The 21,083-nt window shown below is 38.1% G+C and overlaps 2 protein-coding genes across 5 annotated transcripts in view; one reads left to right on the forward strand and one right to left on the reverse strand.

The window, feature by feature from the left end:
- Positions 1-246: 246 nt before the first annotated feature.
- On the reverse strand, positions 247-7,720 carry psmd12 (proteasome 26S subunit, non-ATPase 12). Its single transcript, XM_022675508.2, has 11 exons — positions 7,479-7,720; positions 5,985-6,044; positions 5,740-5,868; positions 4,447-4,554; positions 4,195-4,299; positions 3,720-3,869; positions 2,967-3,101; positions 2,647-2,759; positions 2,135-2,309; positions 1,959-2,036; positions 247-1,094 (listed from the first exon to the last, which is right to left on the reverse strand). The coding sequence occupies exons 1-11, from the start codon at positions 7,584-7,586 to the stop codon at positions 885-887; spliced, it is 1,371 nt and encodes a 456-aa protein (XP_022531229.1). The 5' UTR covers positions 7,587-7,720; the 3' UTR covers positions 247-884.
- A 1,569-nt stretch (positions 7,721-9,289) lies between these two features.
- The window catches only part of ppp1r12c (protein phosphatase 1, regulatory subunit 12C), a 28,799-nt gene continuing 17,005 nt past the window's right edge, over positions 9,290-21,083 (forward strand). For 3 of the 4 annotated variants that reach the window (XM_007231355.4, XM_007231356.4, XM_015600753.3), the window contains exons 1-5: positions 9,290-9,944; positions 13,807-13,978; positions 15,173-15,303; positions 17,607-17,725; positions 18,911-19,070. In XM_007231355.4, coding sequence (XP_007231417.3) covers positions 9,739-9,944; positions 13,807-13,978; positions 15,173-15,303; positions 17,607-17,725; positions 18,911-19,070 — 788 coding nt within the window. In that variant the 5' untranslated portion in view covers positions 9,290-9,738. The remainder of the gene's footprint in view (positions 9,945-13,806; positions 13,979-15,172; positions 15,304-17,606; positions 17,726-18,910; positions 19,071-21,083) is intronic. The other variant, XM_007231354.4, reaches the window with a different exon arrangement.

The raw sequence follows: 21,083 nt of genomic DNA on the forward strand, positions 1-21,083 counted from the left end.
CCCAGTCAAGCCCTGCTCCTGGAGGAAACCCACACAGACACAAACATAGAATTTCCTTCCAGGGACTTCAATCAAAATACCCAGTGCTCGGACGCGAACATGCTAACCACTAAACGAAAATGCCACCCAAATCAATTATGGCTGATTGGTGAAAAAACAAAACAGCAAAAAGGGGAGAGCTGTGTTACAAAACAAAAAAAAGTTTAATTACTGACGAAATACCACATAAAAAAAGAAAAACGCTGATATCTTCCAAAAGATTTTAATGTGTACATCGCAAAAGACACAGAAAATGTTACCAAGCATGAAGCAACAGTTGTATACAGCGATACAATTTGTCCTCATTATTTTCTATCTGAAATATTCATGTACCAAGGCCATGAACCTGCATGTGAGGTGAACACTGAATTTAACACCCTACCTACACAGTGTGTACAGAAACGCTCCTCAGCAACATGGACTAAAAAGGAGAATCACTGATAAACTCTTCAACTCACTCCCAGGCTTAATGTGCACAGTGTGGAGTACAGATGTGTCAGTACAGATTCAAGATTGACATATTTTTCTGCTGTTAATAAAGATCCTAGCCCCACTCTCAACCAATATCCAATTAGAATAAGTCTGAATTTGGACCAACACCAAAGCTCAGTTCAGGTAAATAACAGGCAAAAGATCCATGAAAGAACATGCCTGTTCTTAAGCACAGCTTTGTTTTTACTGCAAAATAAATTCTCAATTGTGCCAACTGTTGGGACATCAAAAAAGGACAGATTTAGTAATTCCACCCCTAGACAAAAAGGTGGAGAGAGAAAAAAATATCAATCAAAATAATAATTCAATCAGTCAGATCGCAAGCAATCCAACAACCAAAACAGGAAGCTTGGCTACTGCAGATTGTGGATCATCTCCTCTTTGGCGATGAGGTGGGTGGTTTTGTTGACGAGGGACATGAGAGAGTTCAGTTTGTGGGACCAGTCGTTCAGCAGATCGTTGGGGTCTTTGGGCCTCTGGAAATTGATGATACCTGCCAGACGGTCAACTTTAGCATAGATGGTCTTGTTCACGACCAGGTTGGACAGAAACTCCTCCGACTCCTAAGGAGCACAAATTAACAGAAATGTATTTATTAGGGATTAACGGAAATAGAACGCACCATTAATACAGGATTTCATTAAATTTACCACTTTTTTTTACCACTGAATAAAACCCTAAATGCATTTGCTTTACTGCTTTTCAAACAAAAGCAAAACTACAATTTAAAAATATTTATAAAACACTTTACATTTCTAATATCTAAACAATTACCCGAGTGATAGCTGTGCTATTCAAGTTCAAAGATAAGATAGAATAACATTATATTATAAATTATTTGGTAGTTTCGGTTATTTTTCCATTAAAAAAACAATAGTGTGTTTTCACCCATTTTCAGCTGACAAATATTTGGGTGCATCCCTAGTATTCAAGCATATAAGCTAAGCAACCAAGACTACTTACAGAGGTTTGGGCGATATGGCCCTAAAATAATATCACAGTATTTTTTGCAAAAACAATATAATTACACACAGAATTAAAAAAGATATTTAAACAATACACTACTACAAAAACAACTCATATATTATTGCATATAATATGATATAGTACATGCCTAATTGATCATTTCTTTCGACTGTAAGAGAAGTCAAGGATCCTACATGTCATGATATTAATAATGCACTCCATATATCCAAGATTGAAGTGAAATAAATGATACTGGACAGATATAATCGGTCTCAACTAGATATTTAATGGGAAATGAGAACAGTGTAAATTTCTCATTTTGCTACAAACACCAAAACATATATACATTGATCGCCCATATGGCCCTAAAATAATATTACAGTATTTCAGGGTGTTTTTTCATCTACGCAATCAGACACAAGGCATGCGGAACAGTTCTCCATAAACAAACTTGAACTTACATCAATGGAAAGGTCAAGCAGTCCAGCCATCCTCTTCATTGTGATTCTTGTGTAATACTTGGCCATAATCCGTATGTTCTATAAAACATAAAACAGAAGCCAGTTTAAATACAATTAATCTAAATGTATTAACAAAAAGTGTATTGTACTGAAGAAAAGAATATTGTTAAACTCACATGTTCTACTACTCTGTTTTTGAGGTCCTGCCATCTCTTCTCTCCCTCCTCTGAGTAGGTAAAGACATCAGTGGCAGGGCTGTCTGGAGACCCCTCACGCAGCTCCTTCCCATAATCCTCCACCAGAGAGGACCAGCGCATTAGCTCCATGGTGGTGAACTGCTTCAGAAGGTCCCTATTAGAAAAACGAAAGAAAACTTGAGATGAGGCTACGTAGCTTACCATTTGGTTAGGTGCAACTTCCAATTAGGTAATTATATATATATATATATATATATATATATATATATATATATATATATATATATATATATACACACATTATATATATATATATATATACACTATACAATATTATGCAATTTGTAGTGTAATATTTAAAAAGACTTAACAGTTGTCACCAACAATCTTAGTCAAAAAAGGATTTTAACAGATATTAATATTAAATGAGTCTCTTTAGCACTACCTTTAATCACATAAAAACTATCAGGATCTCCGGTCATGTTACTTACTTGTATTTGGGGATTTCTTCAAGTTTCTTGTCTGTGCTGATTCGATGAACCAGATCAGACTGTTCATTGTCATAAGGAGACAGAACTACGTACAGAACCACACTCTTTAGGGCCTGAAGCAGAACATTAGACAGGTTAAATAAACAGAGAACAAAAGGAGTAAGAGCATCGGCATATTCAAAACTCAGATCAGCTTATATTAAGAACAATGAAGCTTTTCTCTTAGGTGCACCTCCTTAGAATGTTATTGTTTTCTACTAAGTTTTTGATTCTGAACCAAAGACTGGTCATCAACTTCTCTGAATTACTACATTACCTACCTGCTGCCATTTGGAGCTGTCCTCCAGGATGCAGGGAGTGTCATAAATGGCTCGGTAATGTTTGCAGATGGACAGGTAAGACCCTTCATGCTGGTCCACTTGAATCATTAGATTGTAGTACTTCAACTTGGACTCCTATGAGCAACCAAGACAAGACGTCATCAGTTTATTTAATGAAAGGGATTAAATTCAAGCAAATAACAATACAGTACAAAACAGTATTTTTTTCCCCCCACTCGGGTTGCCCCCTAATAGTCAGCTAAACAAAAACAGTCTGAGTACCGCCAGTTCACTAAGACTCTTTAAGATGATAGTTAAGTGCTTTCTTTTTGTGTTTAAAAAAAATATATAAATAACAAGGAAGACATTTAATGAAAAATTACAAATAATGAGAAATAATTTTATTTTAGCACTGGAATTATAGCACATGGAATTACTTTTGAGTACAAATTCCCCCACCCCCCCCCAAAACTCAATTCCCTCAACCAACCCCCGTTAACTAAATATTTTGAAAATTTGATATCTGTAATTTTAACGATAATGATAATAAGCAACATTTAGCAATACTCAAAAATGGTCAAATGCTTTAGCTTATCAGCTTATATGGCCTCTTTAATGGTTTATGTTAGGACGACTCTGCCTGTGTCTTTAGCATGTAAGTGTTTCTTGAAAATCGGACCCTGGTCTCATATCAGCACATTTAGAACCATTACTCAGGCTAATGTCAGTCTAAACAGAGCCTAATGGACTCACCTCAGTGCCCTCCTCCTGGAAGAACTTAGTGTTGATCTTCTTGCTGATGATCTGAGTGCGGATGTAGTCTTTAACAGCGATGCACAGCCTCATCTGCTCCAGAATAAACTCCACCTTCTCCTTCTTCTCCATGGAGCCATACGTTTCCACCTACAGAAGAGAACAGATGACAATTATTGAGACCACAGAAAACAGGCTCAAAGAGAAACAAACAAAAAAAATCCTTAATATTCTAAAAAGCATGGTAATATCTTCTTCAGGCACATCTGTATAATAAAAGGTTCATGTCCTGCAATCATACCTTAAAATCTTATCAAAAATTCACTATTTCTTACAACTATTCACAGAGTGTGAAGACTCACACCCCATTAAAATACAATTATAGGCATTGTGAGGGGTTTTCATCCCAGGTAAATGGATGTGAAGGTGTTTTTGAACTTTATATACCCAGTATAAAACAAGGATCCAGACTCACCTGTAGCTCCTGAAGAATGGATGCAGCCTCTTTCACCTCTCCACTCTGTTCTTTAATGTTGGCAAGTGTCTTAGTGAGCCTGGCACGCTCAATCTCCACATAGATCTATATTAGACAAACAAACAATCAGACAAATCTACAGTAAATAGCCAAAAAAATTAATGCAAGCGTAGAGGGGAGTATAACATATTTAAGAACATTAGCACAGCAATGACTTTGCAAATCCAGCTGTGGAAGTCAACCAGAACAGACCTTTCCAGCTGTGACGGTTCGAAGCGTGTCGATGAGCCTCAGTTTGGTGGGTAGGTCAGTAAGAGCATCCACATATTTGTAACACTCCTGCACCATCTTAGCAACAGCCTGCAAGAAGATGATAGAGACTGATTAATTATCAGAACAAGATTCTACTGGTAGCTGGGTTCTGGTGACCTAACTGGTCTTTATAAGTAAAGGTGGTTGAAAAGCTGGTCATCAGGGGGAAATAAATCCTATGCTGAAAAGCCAGCTGGTTGACCAGTTTAGGTCTTGAATGCTTGATGAAATAGCTAGTCCATCACAATCATCAACAATACATCCAGTATGGTATTTACAGTGATGCTGGTCATTCATCTTGGTTAGGTAAGTCATGTTACTGGACCAGCAAAACCACCAAACTTAAACAAAAATATACGGTATGATGGTCAACATGCTTTGTTACACTGTTTGATCCTTTTCAGGATTGCCACCAAAATGCTGGTCAAAAACTAGATCAGTCTTTACCCGTTTGATTAGCTTGAGTTGGCCAGGTTGTTTTTTTTTTTTCTTCAGCAAGATTCATACAAAGTACGCCAAATAATCCTATAAAAAGAAGGGTGGTAATCCAGATGTACTCTAACAAAATGAATTTGTCCTTTTGGTATTTAGTTCCCCCCCATTCTGAAATGTACCAAAAATGAAAACAATTCATTGTGCAGTTTGAGATCATATCATGCCACAACTAAGGATGTTTTCAGACATGAAAGTTCATGTCTTCATGTTCATGTGTTTGGTTTTATGGTATACTTTTGGTCCCGTTTGTTTAGGGGAATCCAACTCCCCTTCACCTGCACCCCGCAGCAGAAAGAGTGTAAATTATCATCATCATATTCCTTTTTTCTGTTTGCAATTGTGTTAATCTAATGTTACAGTAAATAAATTATTCTCAGTCTAAATGTTCGTGTCCATACTGATTGTTTTTAAGACTGCCTCAGTGTTCTGTAATTGGTCCAAAAAATCTGAACAATCTAGAAAAGTGCTTTCATGCTGCAGACGAACCAGACTATGGTTCAGTAGATCCGGACTAAGGCAATCTCTTTTGGTTGAACCAAACTCTGGTCCTTTGGTCCTGGAATGAATTGCACACCTGCTACTTTGGTTCGGAACGAACTGAAAAGTCCAAAAGGTCCTGACCAAACAAGATAGGATGGAAAAGCCCTCTAATTTCCTAAAGATCAGTCTTTAACTACATAAATACACACATGAATGCATATAAATGGCATGTAAAAACGTTTTGCATTCTTTTCTCACCTGTTTCAGCTGACTCCTCCTCTTTGACAACAGCATAATGTTCTCATTCAGGGAATCCCAGTCTTTAGCCTCATAACACATCTGCACTATGGCCACCAAAATCCTGGATGTGGACACCATGTCTGAAGCCTGGATGTAAGAAAAAAGGCGAATGGCATTACAGCTTAAGTTTATATAACTGTTTCATTTTTCATTTAATATGATTTGTCGAGTAAGGTGAAGAGTGATGGAACAGGCAGACTAACCGTCCTTGTTTGCTTCTCCAGAGACAGCAGGCCTTCAACAGCTTCCTGAAGTCTCCCTTCCTGACAAGATGAAAAAGCAACAATACATTAACAACTTAATTACAGTGCATTCCTACATTGGGATCTCTTTTGCACATCCATGCACATTTGTATCGGCCAATAACTGCTTTTTTTTTCTTCAGCATCGATAGATGCCGACATAGTTGCAGACGTTGGTTACACTACTACAACTCCATTAGCTACTTTAAAATGTGTATGTATTTGTACATCATTGCATCTCTAGTGCTTTTTCAATCAATCTGAGGAAGACATAGAGCCCTATTTTAGCAATCTATATCAGAGAGTCACTTGCCATTCTATTTAAGAGACAGCTGTGCTCTGACTTTGGCGGATTGGTATTTAAGCGTCTTTGCTATTTAAACGATGCAAGTGTAAGGCATAGACTGTTTGCGGGGTGTACGATAGCCATGAGCATCACAATGCCCCTTGCACAGGGTGCAAGATAGGGCCCAGGTTCTCTTAAGAGTTCTTCCTTTTTATCTGAAGGATTATTTTTCTTAATTAGGCTACTAAAGAGAAGTATTGACTTTGCTGCTTTTGATAAGAATCTTTGTGAAAAGCACTATATAAACACATATGAACTGAAGTAAATTGAATTGGATTTCATTTACAGATGTTTTACATAGTTATGTTTTGCTTTAAACTCTTCACTACATACAGCTTTGGAAAAAAAATAAGGGACCACTTTACCAAATTGAAAACCTCTGAAATATAAATCAAGAGGAAGATGGATGATCACAAGCCATCAATGTATGAGCATCTGAATGTAGGAAATCGGGCCTGGACTGACTCAAAACACAAAACAAAGCTAAAACAATGACCATGTATTTGGTTAATAAGTTGGTTTGCTGATTTTAGTCCAATTCTAATACAAATCACTGTAGTTAACAGTATTGTTACTGGATATTTTCATTAGTGGTGAACTAATGTGCACTAACTAATGCTTCTCTTACTATATCTGCTTAAAGACAAGAACCAAATCCATGATTTCCAGTAAAGAAAGGAGGAAAAACAGCTTTCATACTGATGGCGTATAGCTTTATTAGCAGTAAATAGACGTAACCCTTTAAGTAAGCCCTAAGAGCAGAAGACTATAAACACTGTAACTACAGTTAACCTACTGTAAAGCAAGTCTGCACTATAGTGTCACTATGACCAGCTAGTAGCTAACTACTATATTTAACATTTTGGTCACATTTAAGCCCATATTTCAGTTTATTACACATAAGGAGTGTAAATAGGTGCGTAACAGTAGCCAGCTTGGAGCTACACATTCGTTAACTTAAATAAAATCCACTAAGCTAAGCTAAGCTAAGCTAACTCAGGCTAGGCTAAGCAGTGCGATGTAATACAATGTTAGACTAGGCTAGCCTATGCTAAGCTCACTCTCCGCACCGTGACTCAGCCGCTAAACTCCCGTTTCATTCAACTCACTTTTGCCATTTTCTCACACTCAGGGAGACGCTGGTCTACAGTCGAGCTGTAGTCGATCTCCATCTTCACAATCTTGCCATCCGACCTCTCAGACCTGTCGTCAGACATCTTTATATTTATTTAACTGTGGTTTAAAAGAGAACAACAAATTCACCCGATACCTTCCACACAGGCTGCTAATGTGCTACACAGCTAAGCGCTGCAGACGAAACCTATTTCTTCTGTGGTCGCCGCTGCGGAAATACACCGAGTTACAGCTACAGCCGCCAGGAGGTGGTGTGCTTTCACAAGTTCCCTGCATATTCTGCTCCCCCTGGCTTCCGGTCTCAATACAGGGACAATATCTGAAAAAAAGAATATAATTGAAAAGTTACTTTATTTCAGTAATTCAGTTCAAAATGTGAAACTCATTTACACAGAGAGCAATCTATTTTAAGCGTTTATTTATTTTATTGTTGATTATTATGGCTTACAGCCAAGTAAAACGCCTAAATCAGTATCTCAGAAAATTTTAAGATTATATAAGACCAATTGGTACTTTTGGCAATGTGGGCAGTGTGCCAAGTCCTGCTGGAAAATGAAATCCTCATCTCCATAAAATTTGTCAGCAGAAGGAAGCATGAAGTGCTGTACGATTTTCCAGGAAAACACTGCACTGACATAACACAGTGGACCACGTTAGACCTCTACCTCCACTTTTCCTCCAGACTCTGGTTCCTTGATTTCTAAATGAAATGCAACATTTACTGATGATCAGTGATGGTTTGAAGAGTCATGTCATCTGCTGGTGTTGGTCAAAGTCAGTGCAGCTTCTACCAGGAGATTTTACAGCACTTCATGCCTCCCTCTGCTGACTTTTTTTTGCTGACTGATTTTACGGAGATGGGGATTTCATTTTCCAGCAGGACTTGGCACACTGCCGTTGTCACAGCTCTGTTTTGGATCTGCTGGAGGAATACCAATATTTGAGGTTAACAGCATATCAGTTCCACGTACTGAACTATTATTGTTAAGTAAAGACAAATCAAATTTGATATTTGGGGGGGTATATAAACCTGTACATTTTAATTTAATAACACCAATCTGTCATTATTGTGTCATATAAAAGAGTTAAGAATGTCAAAACTCCCTTCTTGGCTTGAGCTGGATTTATTAATTGTAGGCACTAAAAAACTGAGCAATTGTATCACTGAATATGTTGTCTTCAAAATTATTAGCAACATTGGCAATGTCATTCGATTAATTGCAGAAATCCAGTAAAAAGGACTGTACCAAAACAAATACATTTTCACTCCACTTATTTGGAACTTCATCAGGCAACTTATAAGGAAAAGTATGTACTATAACCACAGCGTCAAATCAAACATTACAGAAGTGTACATGTAATTCACATGTTATTACTACAAAAATATTATTTACATTTTATATATTTTAAAACAGTAAATGTATAATTTATCACATACACATACGTATATTTCTTAAAGGTTTCCAATATAATCACTGTTTTAGTAATAGACAATTTCCAAACTTAGACAATGTTTGTTTTACAATATTTACATAATAGCAAAATATTAACTCTGGTGATAATTACAGGATGTTATTGTTACGGTGTCTGGTTTTTAATTTTTATCTGGGCCTTTTTTTTGTAGTATAATCTTTCCATTATGATTTATAAATCAGGCAAGCAGGATAAGCTACTAACTACAGGGTCCTTCGGGTGCAGAGTTGTGCAGGGAAGCACAATATGATGCACCGCCTGAACCGAATGATCAAATGTTGGCGCGCCCTCTAGCGGTTACATCAGAAAGTGTCGTTTTTTTGTTTTGACAAGCGGTGCTCTGAGTTAATGACAGAAGAGGGGAGCCGGTGACAGCTAGCTTTGATTTTATTAATGGTTCTGTCCGCGTTATTAAACCTATGTGCTCCTGTCAGAGCGCCGCCGAGTCCGCGAACAGAGCCGGTCTAGAGAGGTCTGTGCGGGCCGGAGAATTTCAGGCCGTTTTACGGCTTTGTAGTTCACGTCCAGCTTCGCAGCAGCAGCAGTAGCTAGCTTAGCTAACTTAGCTTGGCTAACCTGTGTTAGCTTAGCCTAGCCACCCCTCAAACTTCCTCTGCGGCCGTTTGAATAAGGAAGCAGCAGCAGCAGCCTGTTAGCTTAGCCAGGCTCTGCTAGGCGCGTAAACACAGCTCGCCATGGAGGGTGTGTCCGAGTGAGCGCGTATCTCTGTCCGGGTAAATACAGCGCCTTTTCTCGGGAGAAATGGGCGACGGAGCGAAGGCTCAGCGCCGGGAGCAGCTGAAGCGCTGGTCGGGCTCCTGTACGGACCAAGAACCGGCGGTTCCGCGGAGGCGCTGGAGGGGCGAGGAAGAGGAGGAGGAGGGCGACGAGGATGAAGGCGAGGCGGTTCTGGAGGGGAGACTGCGGGATGGAGACGGACCTGTGCGGAAAAAGAAGATTAAACGAAGGTTTTTAAATTAATCTCAACATCTTTTAAACACATTTACACGGCCTCCTTCATCTTTACAGCAGCGAGGCTAAAGCCCAGGCTGTTAGTCAACAGCAGAGCCAGAGGTTGAGCAACCAGTGTCTTCTTTCAGGCCAGGTAGCGTTATCTATCTAATCAGGATCACTCCTCTACAGATTCAATTTACTATTTTTGTTGTCTCTGGGACTAAGCCATTTGTATTCAATACATACTATACATTGATATTAGGTCTAAAAGTGTAATTAGGAGCTCCGAGTGGTCCAGTGGCTAAGCGCTGCCTCTATAATGAACAGAAGATTGCCGGTTCCAATCCAGGTCATGTAGCTTGCCATCAGCTGCCGGAGCCCTGAGAAAGCACAATTGGCCTTGCTGTCTCTGGGTGGGTAGATGGCGCTCTCTCCCCACATAGGGTGATGTATCGATCAGTACAAAGCGTCTGTGAGCTGATGTATCGGAACCGAGTCGCTGCGCTTTCCTCCGAGCACGCTGACTACTCGATAATGCTGCCTCAGCAGCCGTTCAAAAAGAGGCAAAAAGAGGCTGACTTCACATGCGCCAGAGGAGGCATGTGGTGTTGGGGCATCACTAGTGATGTCCAAATGAGTGGGTTGGGTAATTAGCCATGTAAATTAAGGAGAAAATGGGAAACAAATAGAAATAAAATTCTATATAAAAGCGTAATTATAGTATAGTATTCACACACTGAAAGAGCAGGTTGATATGGTTTTATTATCATTTACTATTAAGTTATATCACATGACATTTTCACAATACACATTTATCATATATTGTCACAGACAAATGCATCAGCTGCATCAGATTCTAATATTCTGCTACTCAAATGCCCTTTCATGTATAGTACTGTGATTCCTATGTAATTTTTTAGTTTTGTGTTTATTAAGTACTTATGGTACCCTTATTGATATGCTTATATGATGTGCTTATTGTCAAAATCAATATAGTGTTCAGCTCTAATACATATTAAGTCACATGATGTCACAAGAAATATATGTCATTCTCATTAGATTATAATTCTTTATTATAAAATACTATTCCATTATCATAAGATGACAAGCCATTCTATATAGTTATTCATTATTAAGATACTAAGCATTATGAGATGCTAAGCCGTGATGTAATGCTAGATCATTATCGTGAGATTTTCATCTTTATTATGAGATACTTAGCCTTTTTATGAGATACTAAGCTATTACAGTTAGTTACTAAGCCATTACATTAGATGCTTGGTAAGTCATTGTTTTGAAATAGCAAGGGATTTCAGTGAGATACTAAGCCATTATCCCAAGATGAAGTAATTATCATGAAATCATAATCACATCTCTTTGTGACATACTAAGCCATTACAATTAGCTACTAATTATGAGTTACTTAGTCATTGTCATAAGATTATACATTTTTGTTAAATAGTAAGCTGGTATAATGAGATATCATTATCACAAGATAACATCATTATCATTTGATAGTTATTATGGGTATCGAAATTGTCTCTCCCTTTCTGCCGCTGTCTTTCCATCATGGGCTGTGTCTCGTCTCGTTGTATCAAAAAATTTACCCATTCCTAGTTATGAGATAGTAAAATATTGAGATATTAAATTGTTATTATGGGAAACAACATAATAAATAAGTTGGGGAGTTTGAATTTTAGTACAGAAAGTAAAAATGAAGAGAAAGAACACAGGTTTTTGTTCTCACCCTCCAGTTGGGAGTGGACTTCCATACTGACAAGAAAGAAGCCCACAGTGTTCTGTCCTACAACACAATATACATAATACAATAGAGGAGAAAATGCTTGTGCCGGAAATTATAATTACAGTACAGTACACCCCCATGTTTGTTTATCAGTAATACTGCGATTTTCATATGTTGGGTTAACCATAACAATCCCATGTTATCAAAAATAAGATGATATAATAAAGTGATAGATGTTTTTCTTCATGTGGTGTAATTTGTTGCATTTGTGGCATTTTAGATAATACAAGTTCAGAAAATACATAAATGAAAAGGAGCCTGTCACATATTAGTTTTATTAGTGCACTAGATGGGTCTGGTTTCTTGGTTGGGATCTTTCGGCTGAAACTCAGTCGTTTAAAAACAGAGGATGACATTTTGAAATACTAAAGGAAAGGAATGGGGGGTCAGAAACGAGCTATGACAAGCATGGAACTCAGGATAACGTGGTCAGTGAGATAAAGAACAACAGAAAGCTCCACATGGTTTCGTTTTGGTGTAGTGCTTGGCTAAGATGAAATGGAAAAATGGCTTTTAAATAATCTCTGGGTGTGTAGTATACATTGTTTAGCTTGTTTTGTGCAGCTTGACAAATTCCTGAGTGTGGGTTTAAGAAGGGAAAAGTATTGATTAGGTTTACTCAAAACTGCTGGTCTCTAATAATAAAGAGGATATTGGTTTACTATTCTTATTCATGTTAAAGCAACATTTTTTATAGCAACTGTGGCTTAAAATATCAGCTTCAGAATCTTGTTTATGCTTCACTGATTGTGAGAAGGAGAATGGCCTCACTGTATTGCTGATAACGTTTCTGTGTCTGTCAGCTTTTCAACAAAGGCATGTGTACATGAGGGGCAGAATGATTTGAAGCTGTAATAGGAGCCCAAGTGTGAAAAATACAGTTTCTCAAATATTGCTTCAATTTTGCTAGAAATATACTTGCTGGTATCTACACATTTGTCCACACCAGAGACCTTATTAATAAGGAGTATTAACGACCCTTCACTGGTGATCACCCACTGGAAATATGAATGGGAGCACTTATGATGCTCAGTGTGGCATTTTATTTTTGGATAAAGTCCCGTCCTTCTAGAAAAACAGCCAATGGTTGTGCTGAAAGCAGGGGTGGGTCAGGGGATAGCTCACCTGCATTAGGAGATCTGCGCAAGCACAGTAGCCCAAACAAGCCAAAAATCACATTTGAGTATTATTGAGACAAATGCTACAAACTGTTCTTAATGGGTTTTGTCACATTTCAGAAGTGTGTTAAAATATGTTTCTGAAATTTTAATCTGACCTTCAGTTTACAGTATTTTGGTCTCTTCCTATTCAAAGACATGTTTGTTTTGCATTAGTGGCGATAAATGCCAGACGTCATGCCAAGGTGGCTGACTAGTAAACATACTTGCCTGTAAGGACTTATGGACATGCATACCCAAACGGCACTTATATCTAAGTTTAAGTACTATTTGTCGGGATTATTTTTACATGCAGAAGGTGGGGAAATGTAATTATTACTGGAGCTTCTCAGTGTTTTTAATCCCATCTGACTGCAGGCTGTGCCCATAATGATTAGTGAGCCCTTTACCTTTTACCTGTAAAATAATAAAATAAACTGCCCTAAAATAAACTGAAAAATGAATGGCTCAAATTCCTTGGATCATAGTTCTGCTTCCAAACTTTAAAATAAAATTTTAAAATCCAGATTACGAGCCAAATGACTTCTTACGGGCACAATGCCTCTGCAGCTTTTGGTAGGCAGCAGAGGGTAGCTTATAGCCTATGTATGTATGGAGATGTTAATTGTAGTGGAGATGCTAATAGGTTGTAAATTTGGTTTATATCACAGAAAAACAGTGCATAAATCGAATAGCCACTCCCATCCTATTTTATTTATGCAGAGAGTTCTTATCCCATGCATATCATTCATCACTTTCCAATATGAAAACAATCCTGTCCAAATAGGACTTAAGTGTAATATTTAAGTAGTAAAGTGCATCAGTAGCCAGGATATTCAGTTACATATTTATAACATTGTAATTTACCTGAATAAACACTAATAGACCTCTGCTTGTGTGTGTTTTGTTTATCAGGCGGCGTGTTCGCTTTGAGAGGACAGCAGAGTTCCTGGCAGTATGCGCCAGCGGAGACACGGAGGAGGCGAAGGAGATGCTGAGAGAAGCCCGGCAGAAAAGCAGTGGAGAAAACGTCGAAGACAATGTGGTCAACTGTGCCAATGCAGATGGAATTACAGCTTTGCACCAGGTGGACTGTCATAAATGTGATCATTTGTTTTAGAATCCAAACCCCCCTGTTCCCTAATGTTACAAAGCATTCAAACTGTCATGGAACATTGTGCATCTTGTTGTAGGATTTATAGGTTTAGTTCATTACTTAATCAATTCACACATTAGATTATTAAACTACTCAAATATTTGCTTATTTGTTTTTTGGCCCAAAAAACCCTCCTTGTTTTTACCCCTCCTTTTACCCAGTTCTTCAATGGTTAGGACCACCACAGAGCCTGTATTATTTGGGTCAAGGTTTTATTCTCAGCACTGCAGTGACACTGACATGGTGGTGGTGTGTTAGTTTGTGTCGTGCTGGTATGAGCGGATCAGACACAGCAGTGCTACTGGAGGTTTTAAACACTGTGTCCTCTCACTGTCCAGTTTATGAGAAACTCCTAGCTAAAACTGCTCCACCTTATAGTCAGAGACAGAAGCTCATCTGCTGCTGTTTTAATTCTTCATTATCAGTCTTCACAAGATGCTGCACAGAGGACAAGGATGGCTGGACACCTCTAGTTGGTGGACTATTCTCAGTCCAGCAGCGACAGTGTTTAACAACTACAGCAGCACTGCTGTGTCTGATCCACTTGTACACGCAACACACTACTAACACCATCATGTCAGGGTCACTGCAGTGCTGAGAATGACCCACTCCCCAAATAATAGCTGCCTTATGGTGGTCCTGTGGGGTCCGGAGCATTAAAGAACAGGGTGAAAGGAGGATAATAAAGTATGCAGAGAAACAGATACAGTTTGTAATAAAGGAACAACAAATGCTGCTACATGGTCAGTGGAGCAGATGTAATGGAGTGTAGGCGTTTTAATGGGTTACATTGTTATAATTAATAGTAACTGTTATTTGTATCTATAGAAACTTACTTACCAATTTGACACAGTTTGAGACAAGTGTGGGTGTGATTTTTTTTTTTTTACAAAGCTAATGTGTGGACTGTAATCTTTCATTGTAATAGCCGATAGTGTGAAGCTCCAGAGCAAAACTAGCACCAGTACCAGAATTCATATTCTGGGCATCAAATGTCTTGACTAATTGACTCTGTAAGCTGGTAACTTTAACTTTAACTTTAAGCTGTATACCTTTAATTTTTTACTAAACAAGCCCTGTGTTTAAATCTAATCCTTGACTGGGAATGTTATGTGTGTCCCTCAGGCGTGCATCGATGGCAGTGTGGAGGTGGTGACCTTCCTGCTGTCTCAGGGTGCTAATGTGAACCAGGTGGACAATGAGGGCTGGACCCCTCTTCATGTGGCAGCTTCCTGTGGGAACATGGAGATTACTGAGTATGTTCTTCACATCTTATGATCTAATATAGAGATTTTCTTAACTTTATGAAAATAAATCATGAGAGTTGGCCTAAAAATTCTCCAGAACAGTTGAAAATACAGGGGTCTGAGTACACCAGATTTTGCTTTCTGATCGTTTGAATCCTAGAAGCATTCCATTTCATTCCTATTATGAACAGTGTAGGGCTCAACATGGAACAAAGGCTCATACTGCTACTTCTTCTATTTCCATTTTATTATACTACTGTTTTCACTTATTTAGGAACAGAAGAAAAGTGAAGTATGGGAAAAAAAATAGGTGAAATGTAATTTGTAATTTGTACTGTCAGCCACATCTGATTTAAATTTTAAATTTAGTTCTTAAATACAAATATATTTATGCTCTTTATAAAAAATAATGATGGTATTGGCTATTACATTACATTTTCTTTTAGAAACTGAGCAATCCACGAGAGACAAACTGACAAACAACATGAGCTACTTATCTCATGCTATTATTCGCACACTAAGGTGACAGAGAAGCTTGTTAAAAATGGGAAAGCTGCATTTTCTTGCTCAACCTAAAGCAGTCCAGTAGCCGATGTATGCGTTTATCTTGTTTTGTCTTGACGAATCAAATCAAAGATAAGGTTGTCCAGCTGTTGTGTCGACCTTATCTTTGGGAGATGATGATAATATGATGCAGATCTTTTTCAGGGCTGTGTGATTTGTCAAATCTGATGTTTTTTTTAATCAGTTTTGAGTTGATTTGCGTTCAAATCTGTTTTGATCAAATGAAATAGAAACTGATTAAAAAGGGTTTTATAATGTAAACATAGCCCAAGGGCGCATAATTAGAATCACTCTCTGTGGGTTGGCAAAGGTGACTATTGGACTATGTAACAAGTATTTCCATTCCTCAGGTGCGCTTAACTGGCCATTGACTTTAACTGTGCTGGCCTAAACCCTCTCTGTACTGGTAGCATAGGGTAATGAGGGAGTTCTAGCTAAAAGGTGGTAATCAGCAATGACTAAACTGCGGAGAAAATTGGGATGGGGGACTAGGGCAGAATTTAGTGACTGTTGCAGTGCTGGGTGGATTAGTGACTTACTTCACAAATGGAAAGCAGTTTAGCTTGTTTTTGCTAGAAGCACCACATCTGATTGTTGGTACTACATCTAAAGGAGCAGCAGAAAAATATATATCCTGCGGGTAAAAGAGTGTATGCACAGTTTTAATTGCTGTAAAATCAGTGTATTACTTTAATATAGGTTTAACATGTTTTGTATGCTTTGAAACAAACAATAGAAATAGAAATATTTAACTCTGCCTTGTGTCTCTGTCAGAATCATTTAGTATAATAAGCACAGGGTAGTATAGGGAGTATAGGGTACTAATGAATAAGTGGCATGGGTAGTATGGAGATTATTGGGTAGCATAGGGAGTATAGGATACTGAATATAGAGTAGTGCAGTATACGCATCAACAGTAGGTTAACGTATAGATAATATGCTAGTATAGGAAGTATAGATTAACATAATGTAGAGTAAGGAATATAAGGAGTTAAGGGTAGTGTAGAGTCGCCTTGCGAGTATAGGGTATTATGGGTAATATAGGAAGTTTTGAGTAGTATATGGAGTTTAGGTTAGTTTGGTTAGTGCAGGGTTGTATAGGAGGTATGGGGAACTATTAAAAAAGGTGGCATAGGGTAGTATGGAGATTATTGGGTAGCACTGGGTAGTTTAAGGTAGAATAGGGAGTATAAGAGAATAGGGTATAAATAGAATAGGGTTGTATGTGTATTATAGTGGTTAGTGTGAAGATAATAGGCTAGTATAGGGATTATAGAGTGACTAGGTAGTATAGGGGAGTATAGGGTATTATAGGTAATATTAGGCAGTATACTATAGGATGGTCTATAAAGAATAGGGTAGTATAGAGATTATAGGCTACCATTGGCAGTATTGAGTAACATAGGGTAGAGTAAGGTATATAGGCAGTATAGGAAAATACAGGGTAGCATAGAGAGTATAGTATGGGGAAGTATAGAGTTATAGGGTAGTTTAGTGTAGTATATGGTAGTGGGAAAATGTTTGTCATAAGCGAAACAGTTGATTGTTGTGTATATGTTGTATGTTAATTTCTGTAGTGTCTATATTTATTTTTTAGGTATATAATATTTGGGTGTTTTTTTTTGTGTTTTTGTTTTTTTTACTGTTATCCTTTTTTCTTTCATTTTTTTATTCAAATTCACCAAAGCTTGTGTGCAGAAAACCCCCTTACGGTATATAACTATGTGTGTGATCTTTGTGTGTCTCAGATACTTGCTAAAGCATGGTGCGGCCCTCAGCTCAGTGAACTGTGATGGTGACGTACCGTTAGACATTGCTGAAGACGAAGCCATGGAGGCGCTACTGCAGGCGCACACTCGGAAACAGGGTGAGTCAGTGCTCAAGGAGAAAGAGAGAGAGAGTGACGGACAAAGAGAGACAGAAAGACATAGAGAGGTCTATTATTTCTTTCAGTGAAGCTGAGTCTCCCACTCACGCTGGCATGCAGAGGAATGAACGTCATGTCGCGATGCTGACACAACAGCCCAGCTGTCACAAAGCACTTCTCTAGTCACGTGCTGGTTAGTCAACTTCAGATGAAGAAAGACTGCAGTGAAGGATTTTATGTAATGGTTTGCAACACCCAGATTTGTTCTTAAACACGTTTAACCCAACTAGCCACAAAAAAAGTTAAATAAATAATAATATGAGATAAATTTGTAAAAATCAGTGAATCAGTTGAACATTACCTTTTTTAAATTAATTTAATTAATGCTTGCACTGTTTAGAAGCTTACTATTTTTCTGTGGTCTGTAGTCTTGATTTTTATGTTTTATGTATTTTGCATGTATTTTTTTTCTTATAATAATCAAATAAAAATAATCATATACAATGTAAGTAGGTCTTTTTTATTATTTAAATGAAAAATAAGTTACTCAGACTAATCAGTATTAAAGCAGTATTTTGTGAGAATTGGCATTTTTGCCAATTATCTCAATAGCTTTGGATTGTAATTCATTAGTATTCCCCTGACATAAATTAAAATCACACTAAGAGCCCCACCTCTGCACTTTGAGCACAGTTGTACACATGCAATTGTTGACAAGCTGTGAGCAAGTGAGAGAAACATGTGGGCAGAGGCAGTAGAGAAATATTATAGATTTTACATTGATATGAATCTTTCCAATTTGCAGTTTGAGTGAGAGATCTGATGCAGCTTCACCAAAGTTCCATAGTGCTGTAGCAGCATTCTGAACTGGAATAAGAATTGCAGCCACTCTTCCTATTACAGTCAGTGGGGCATCAACATTCTGAAGCTCCCAAGGAAAAAAGGCTGATTTCAGGCTTATATTCAAAATACTATTAATAATTCAGCCTGGTATATAATGTACATGATAAATTATTGTTTATTTTTACTGTATTGATGTGTGCCTGCATCTTGTCTAATGTGATCTAGATCTTTTACAGTAAAACCTTTATTTCCAAGAAAAATGTTTTTAAATAAGTGGTATTTGTCAAAAACGTAGAGTCTGTTTTTTGAAATCTGTCCTGTAATTTTCTGTGTAATGTCTAGGTGTGGACCTGGAGACAGCTAAGCGGTTGGAGGAGGAGTTGATAATGCGTGATGCCCGCAGTTGGCTTACTGACGGACTACCCGCTGACCTGTGCCACCCCAGGACCGGAGCCACGCCGCTGCACGTCGCTGCTGCCAAGGGCTACCTGGAGGCCATCAAGTAATGTTCCTGAGAGAATGCTAACTTGTTTAACCTTTGAGGGTATAGGCTTTTAGCATTTAGCAAGCTAAATATATATATTTTTTTACAATATAACATAATTGACAAAAAAAAAATAAGAATTTAATTGCGGACAAATATTGTTTTATTTGAACGTATTAAAATAGCAGTGAAGCATTTGTGAAAATGTAGCTGGTATTAGCTTCATTTTGGCAAAGCTTGCAGCACTTTTTTTTTCTATTATTGCTTGTAGCTTTCCAACGTATCCCTTAATACACCCAGGCTTATTCAGCTGCCATTAATCTATTAGATCTGTCTCTTGGGTGGAGTGCTCTCAGAACAGCCTAGGCAGCACGTGGTCGGACAGCTCTCTGATCTCTCTAAGAATAGCTGCTGTTTATTTCCTGTCTCCTGTAAGAGACTTCCTGTGGAAATGGCCACATTCCTCCAACCGTCTTTCTGCTGCTTTTGCTGACCCAGAATCAGTTTTCTGGTGTATTACTTTGTGCGCTCAATTTGTGAGCAAGATAATTGTACAGTTCTGAGATCAGTGGGCAAAGGACAATCAAATTATTGGCAGGTCTTGTATGGAGAGATACATTTTCTTAATGTATAGATCAGTAGCATGTTGTAGTATTATGATGCTGTTGTTTGAAAAAAGAAAAAGAAAAACACGCCAATTGTATTTTTACCTTGTGTGATGCACTGTGCGATTTTAACTGGTTTTCAAGCTAAATTTAGCTGTAGCTGATGTAATTTTAGCTTGATTGGCTGCCATTTGAGGGGAAACAATGCCTGATTAACTAAACCAAATGAGCTCTGATTAAGCAGTCCAATAATATGTTAGAGACATTGGTTGCTTGTTTCCCAGTTAGAGTAGTTTATGAGCCAATTTCTAAGCAGCACAGACAAGTCAATAGCTTACCCTGCAGTTCTCTCTGCAACATGGACAAACCAAATTGTTCACGTCTTCCAGCCACCTCCGGGTCAAATGGAATTTCAAAGAATAGCAGAAGTAAGCTATGTGATTTCTCAACATTTTTGACATACAAGAAGCCATATTCACTTGAGTGCTAGTATGAAGACAGAGCTCTGCCTGGGGCTGCATCTCATCTGCGCTGTGAGAACCCATGTTGCAGCATGTCAGTCAGACAAGCTTCTTTCCAACAGTGTGAGCATATTAATCGCAGGCTTTGTCTGTACACAGCAAAGTCTGAATTATCACCAAAGCTCAAGATATACAAAAATGCACAGTATATACCTGAATTAATAGGGTAAATGACGTCTCTGTCATTGCCACTTCAGACTAAAGAACTGCTACTGCTTCTAAAAACTTTGGGGGACTTTTCACCAGTGTAAAATCATGTTAAATCACCTCCACATTTTCTCAGTCATATTAGTCACAGGTTAATGTGCAGCTGTCCATACGGGGGGTGCCCAAAACTCAGTTTGTATTTGTGGCAGTGGTGTATGTGGGGTATGCTCCCCTGGTGTATAGGAAGCCAATGAGAAAAATATACCAATTCTCATATAATGCTTCTTTACATACGTACATACTTACATACACTTACATACTCTGTCTGTATGTGCTGTATTTACTTTTTTACTCTTCCTCACTCTTTTTACTCTTCCTCACTCCTCACTCAGTGTCACACTCATGTCATTAAACATTAATGAAATGTTTTATTATAGGCTAAATGAAGTATTGCTACAGTACCGTGCCTGATTTGGTAATACAGTTATGTGGAAAAAAAGTAACACACTCCATGAATCCTTTTGTAAATTTGTTTTTACACAAAACAAATAAAAAAAATGTGGACATTTGATCTTAACATTGGAATGATACTGAGGCTGTGACCGCAATGCCTCCCTACTCCCTCATTAGTGTTGCGCTATATAGGAAAACACTATTAAGTTCACTAAGTAGCGGTTAAACACAAGTTGGACCCTACCTCATTATTAACATGCACCTGTTCTGGTCGCTTAAACACGAACACCTGAACCTGAATCCCA

This window comes from Astyanax mexicanus, chromosome 5, assembly GCF_023375975.1.
Source record: "Astyanax mexicanus isolate ESR-SI-001 chromosome 5, AstMex3_surface, whole genome shotgun sequence".
Classification (NCBI taxonomy): Eukaryota; Metazoa; Chordata; class Actinopteri; order Characiformes; family Acestrorhamphidae; genus Astyanax; species Astyanax mexicanus.

What these genes read in the sequence shown, in the direction of transcription:
- psmd12 (XM_022675508.2), bottom strand. Translation starts at nt 7,586, where the DNA reads ATGTCTGACGACAGGTCTGAGAGGTCGGATGGCAAGATTGTGAAGATG. An exon ending in GAACCGTCACAGCTGGAAAG is followed by an intron (nt 4,300 to 4,446) that starts GTCTGTTCTGGT and finishes TGTCTAATATAG; the next exon opens with ATCTATGTGGAGATTGAGCG. An exon ending in ACAGCTCCAAATGGCAGCAG is followed by an intron (nt 2,760 to 2,966) that starts GTAGGTAATGTA and finishes GTTCTGCTTCAG; the next exon opens with GCCCTAAAGAGTGTGGTTCT.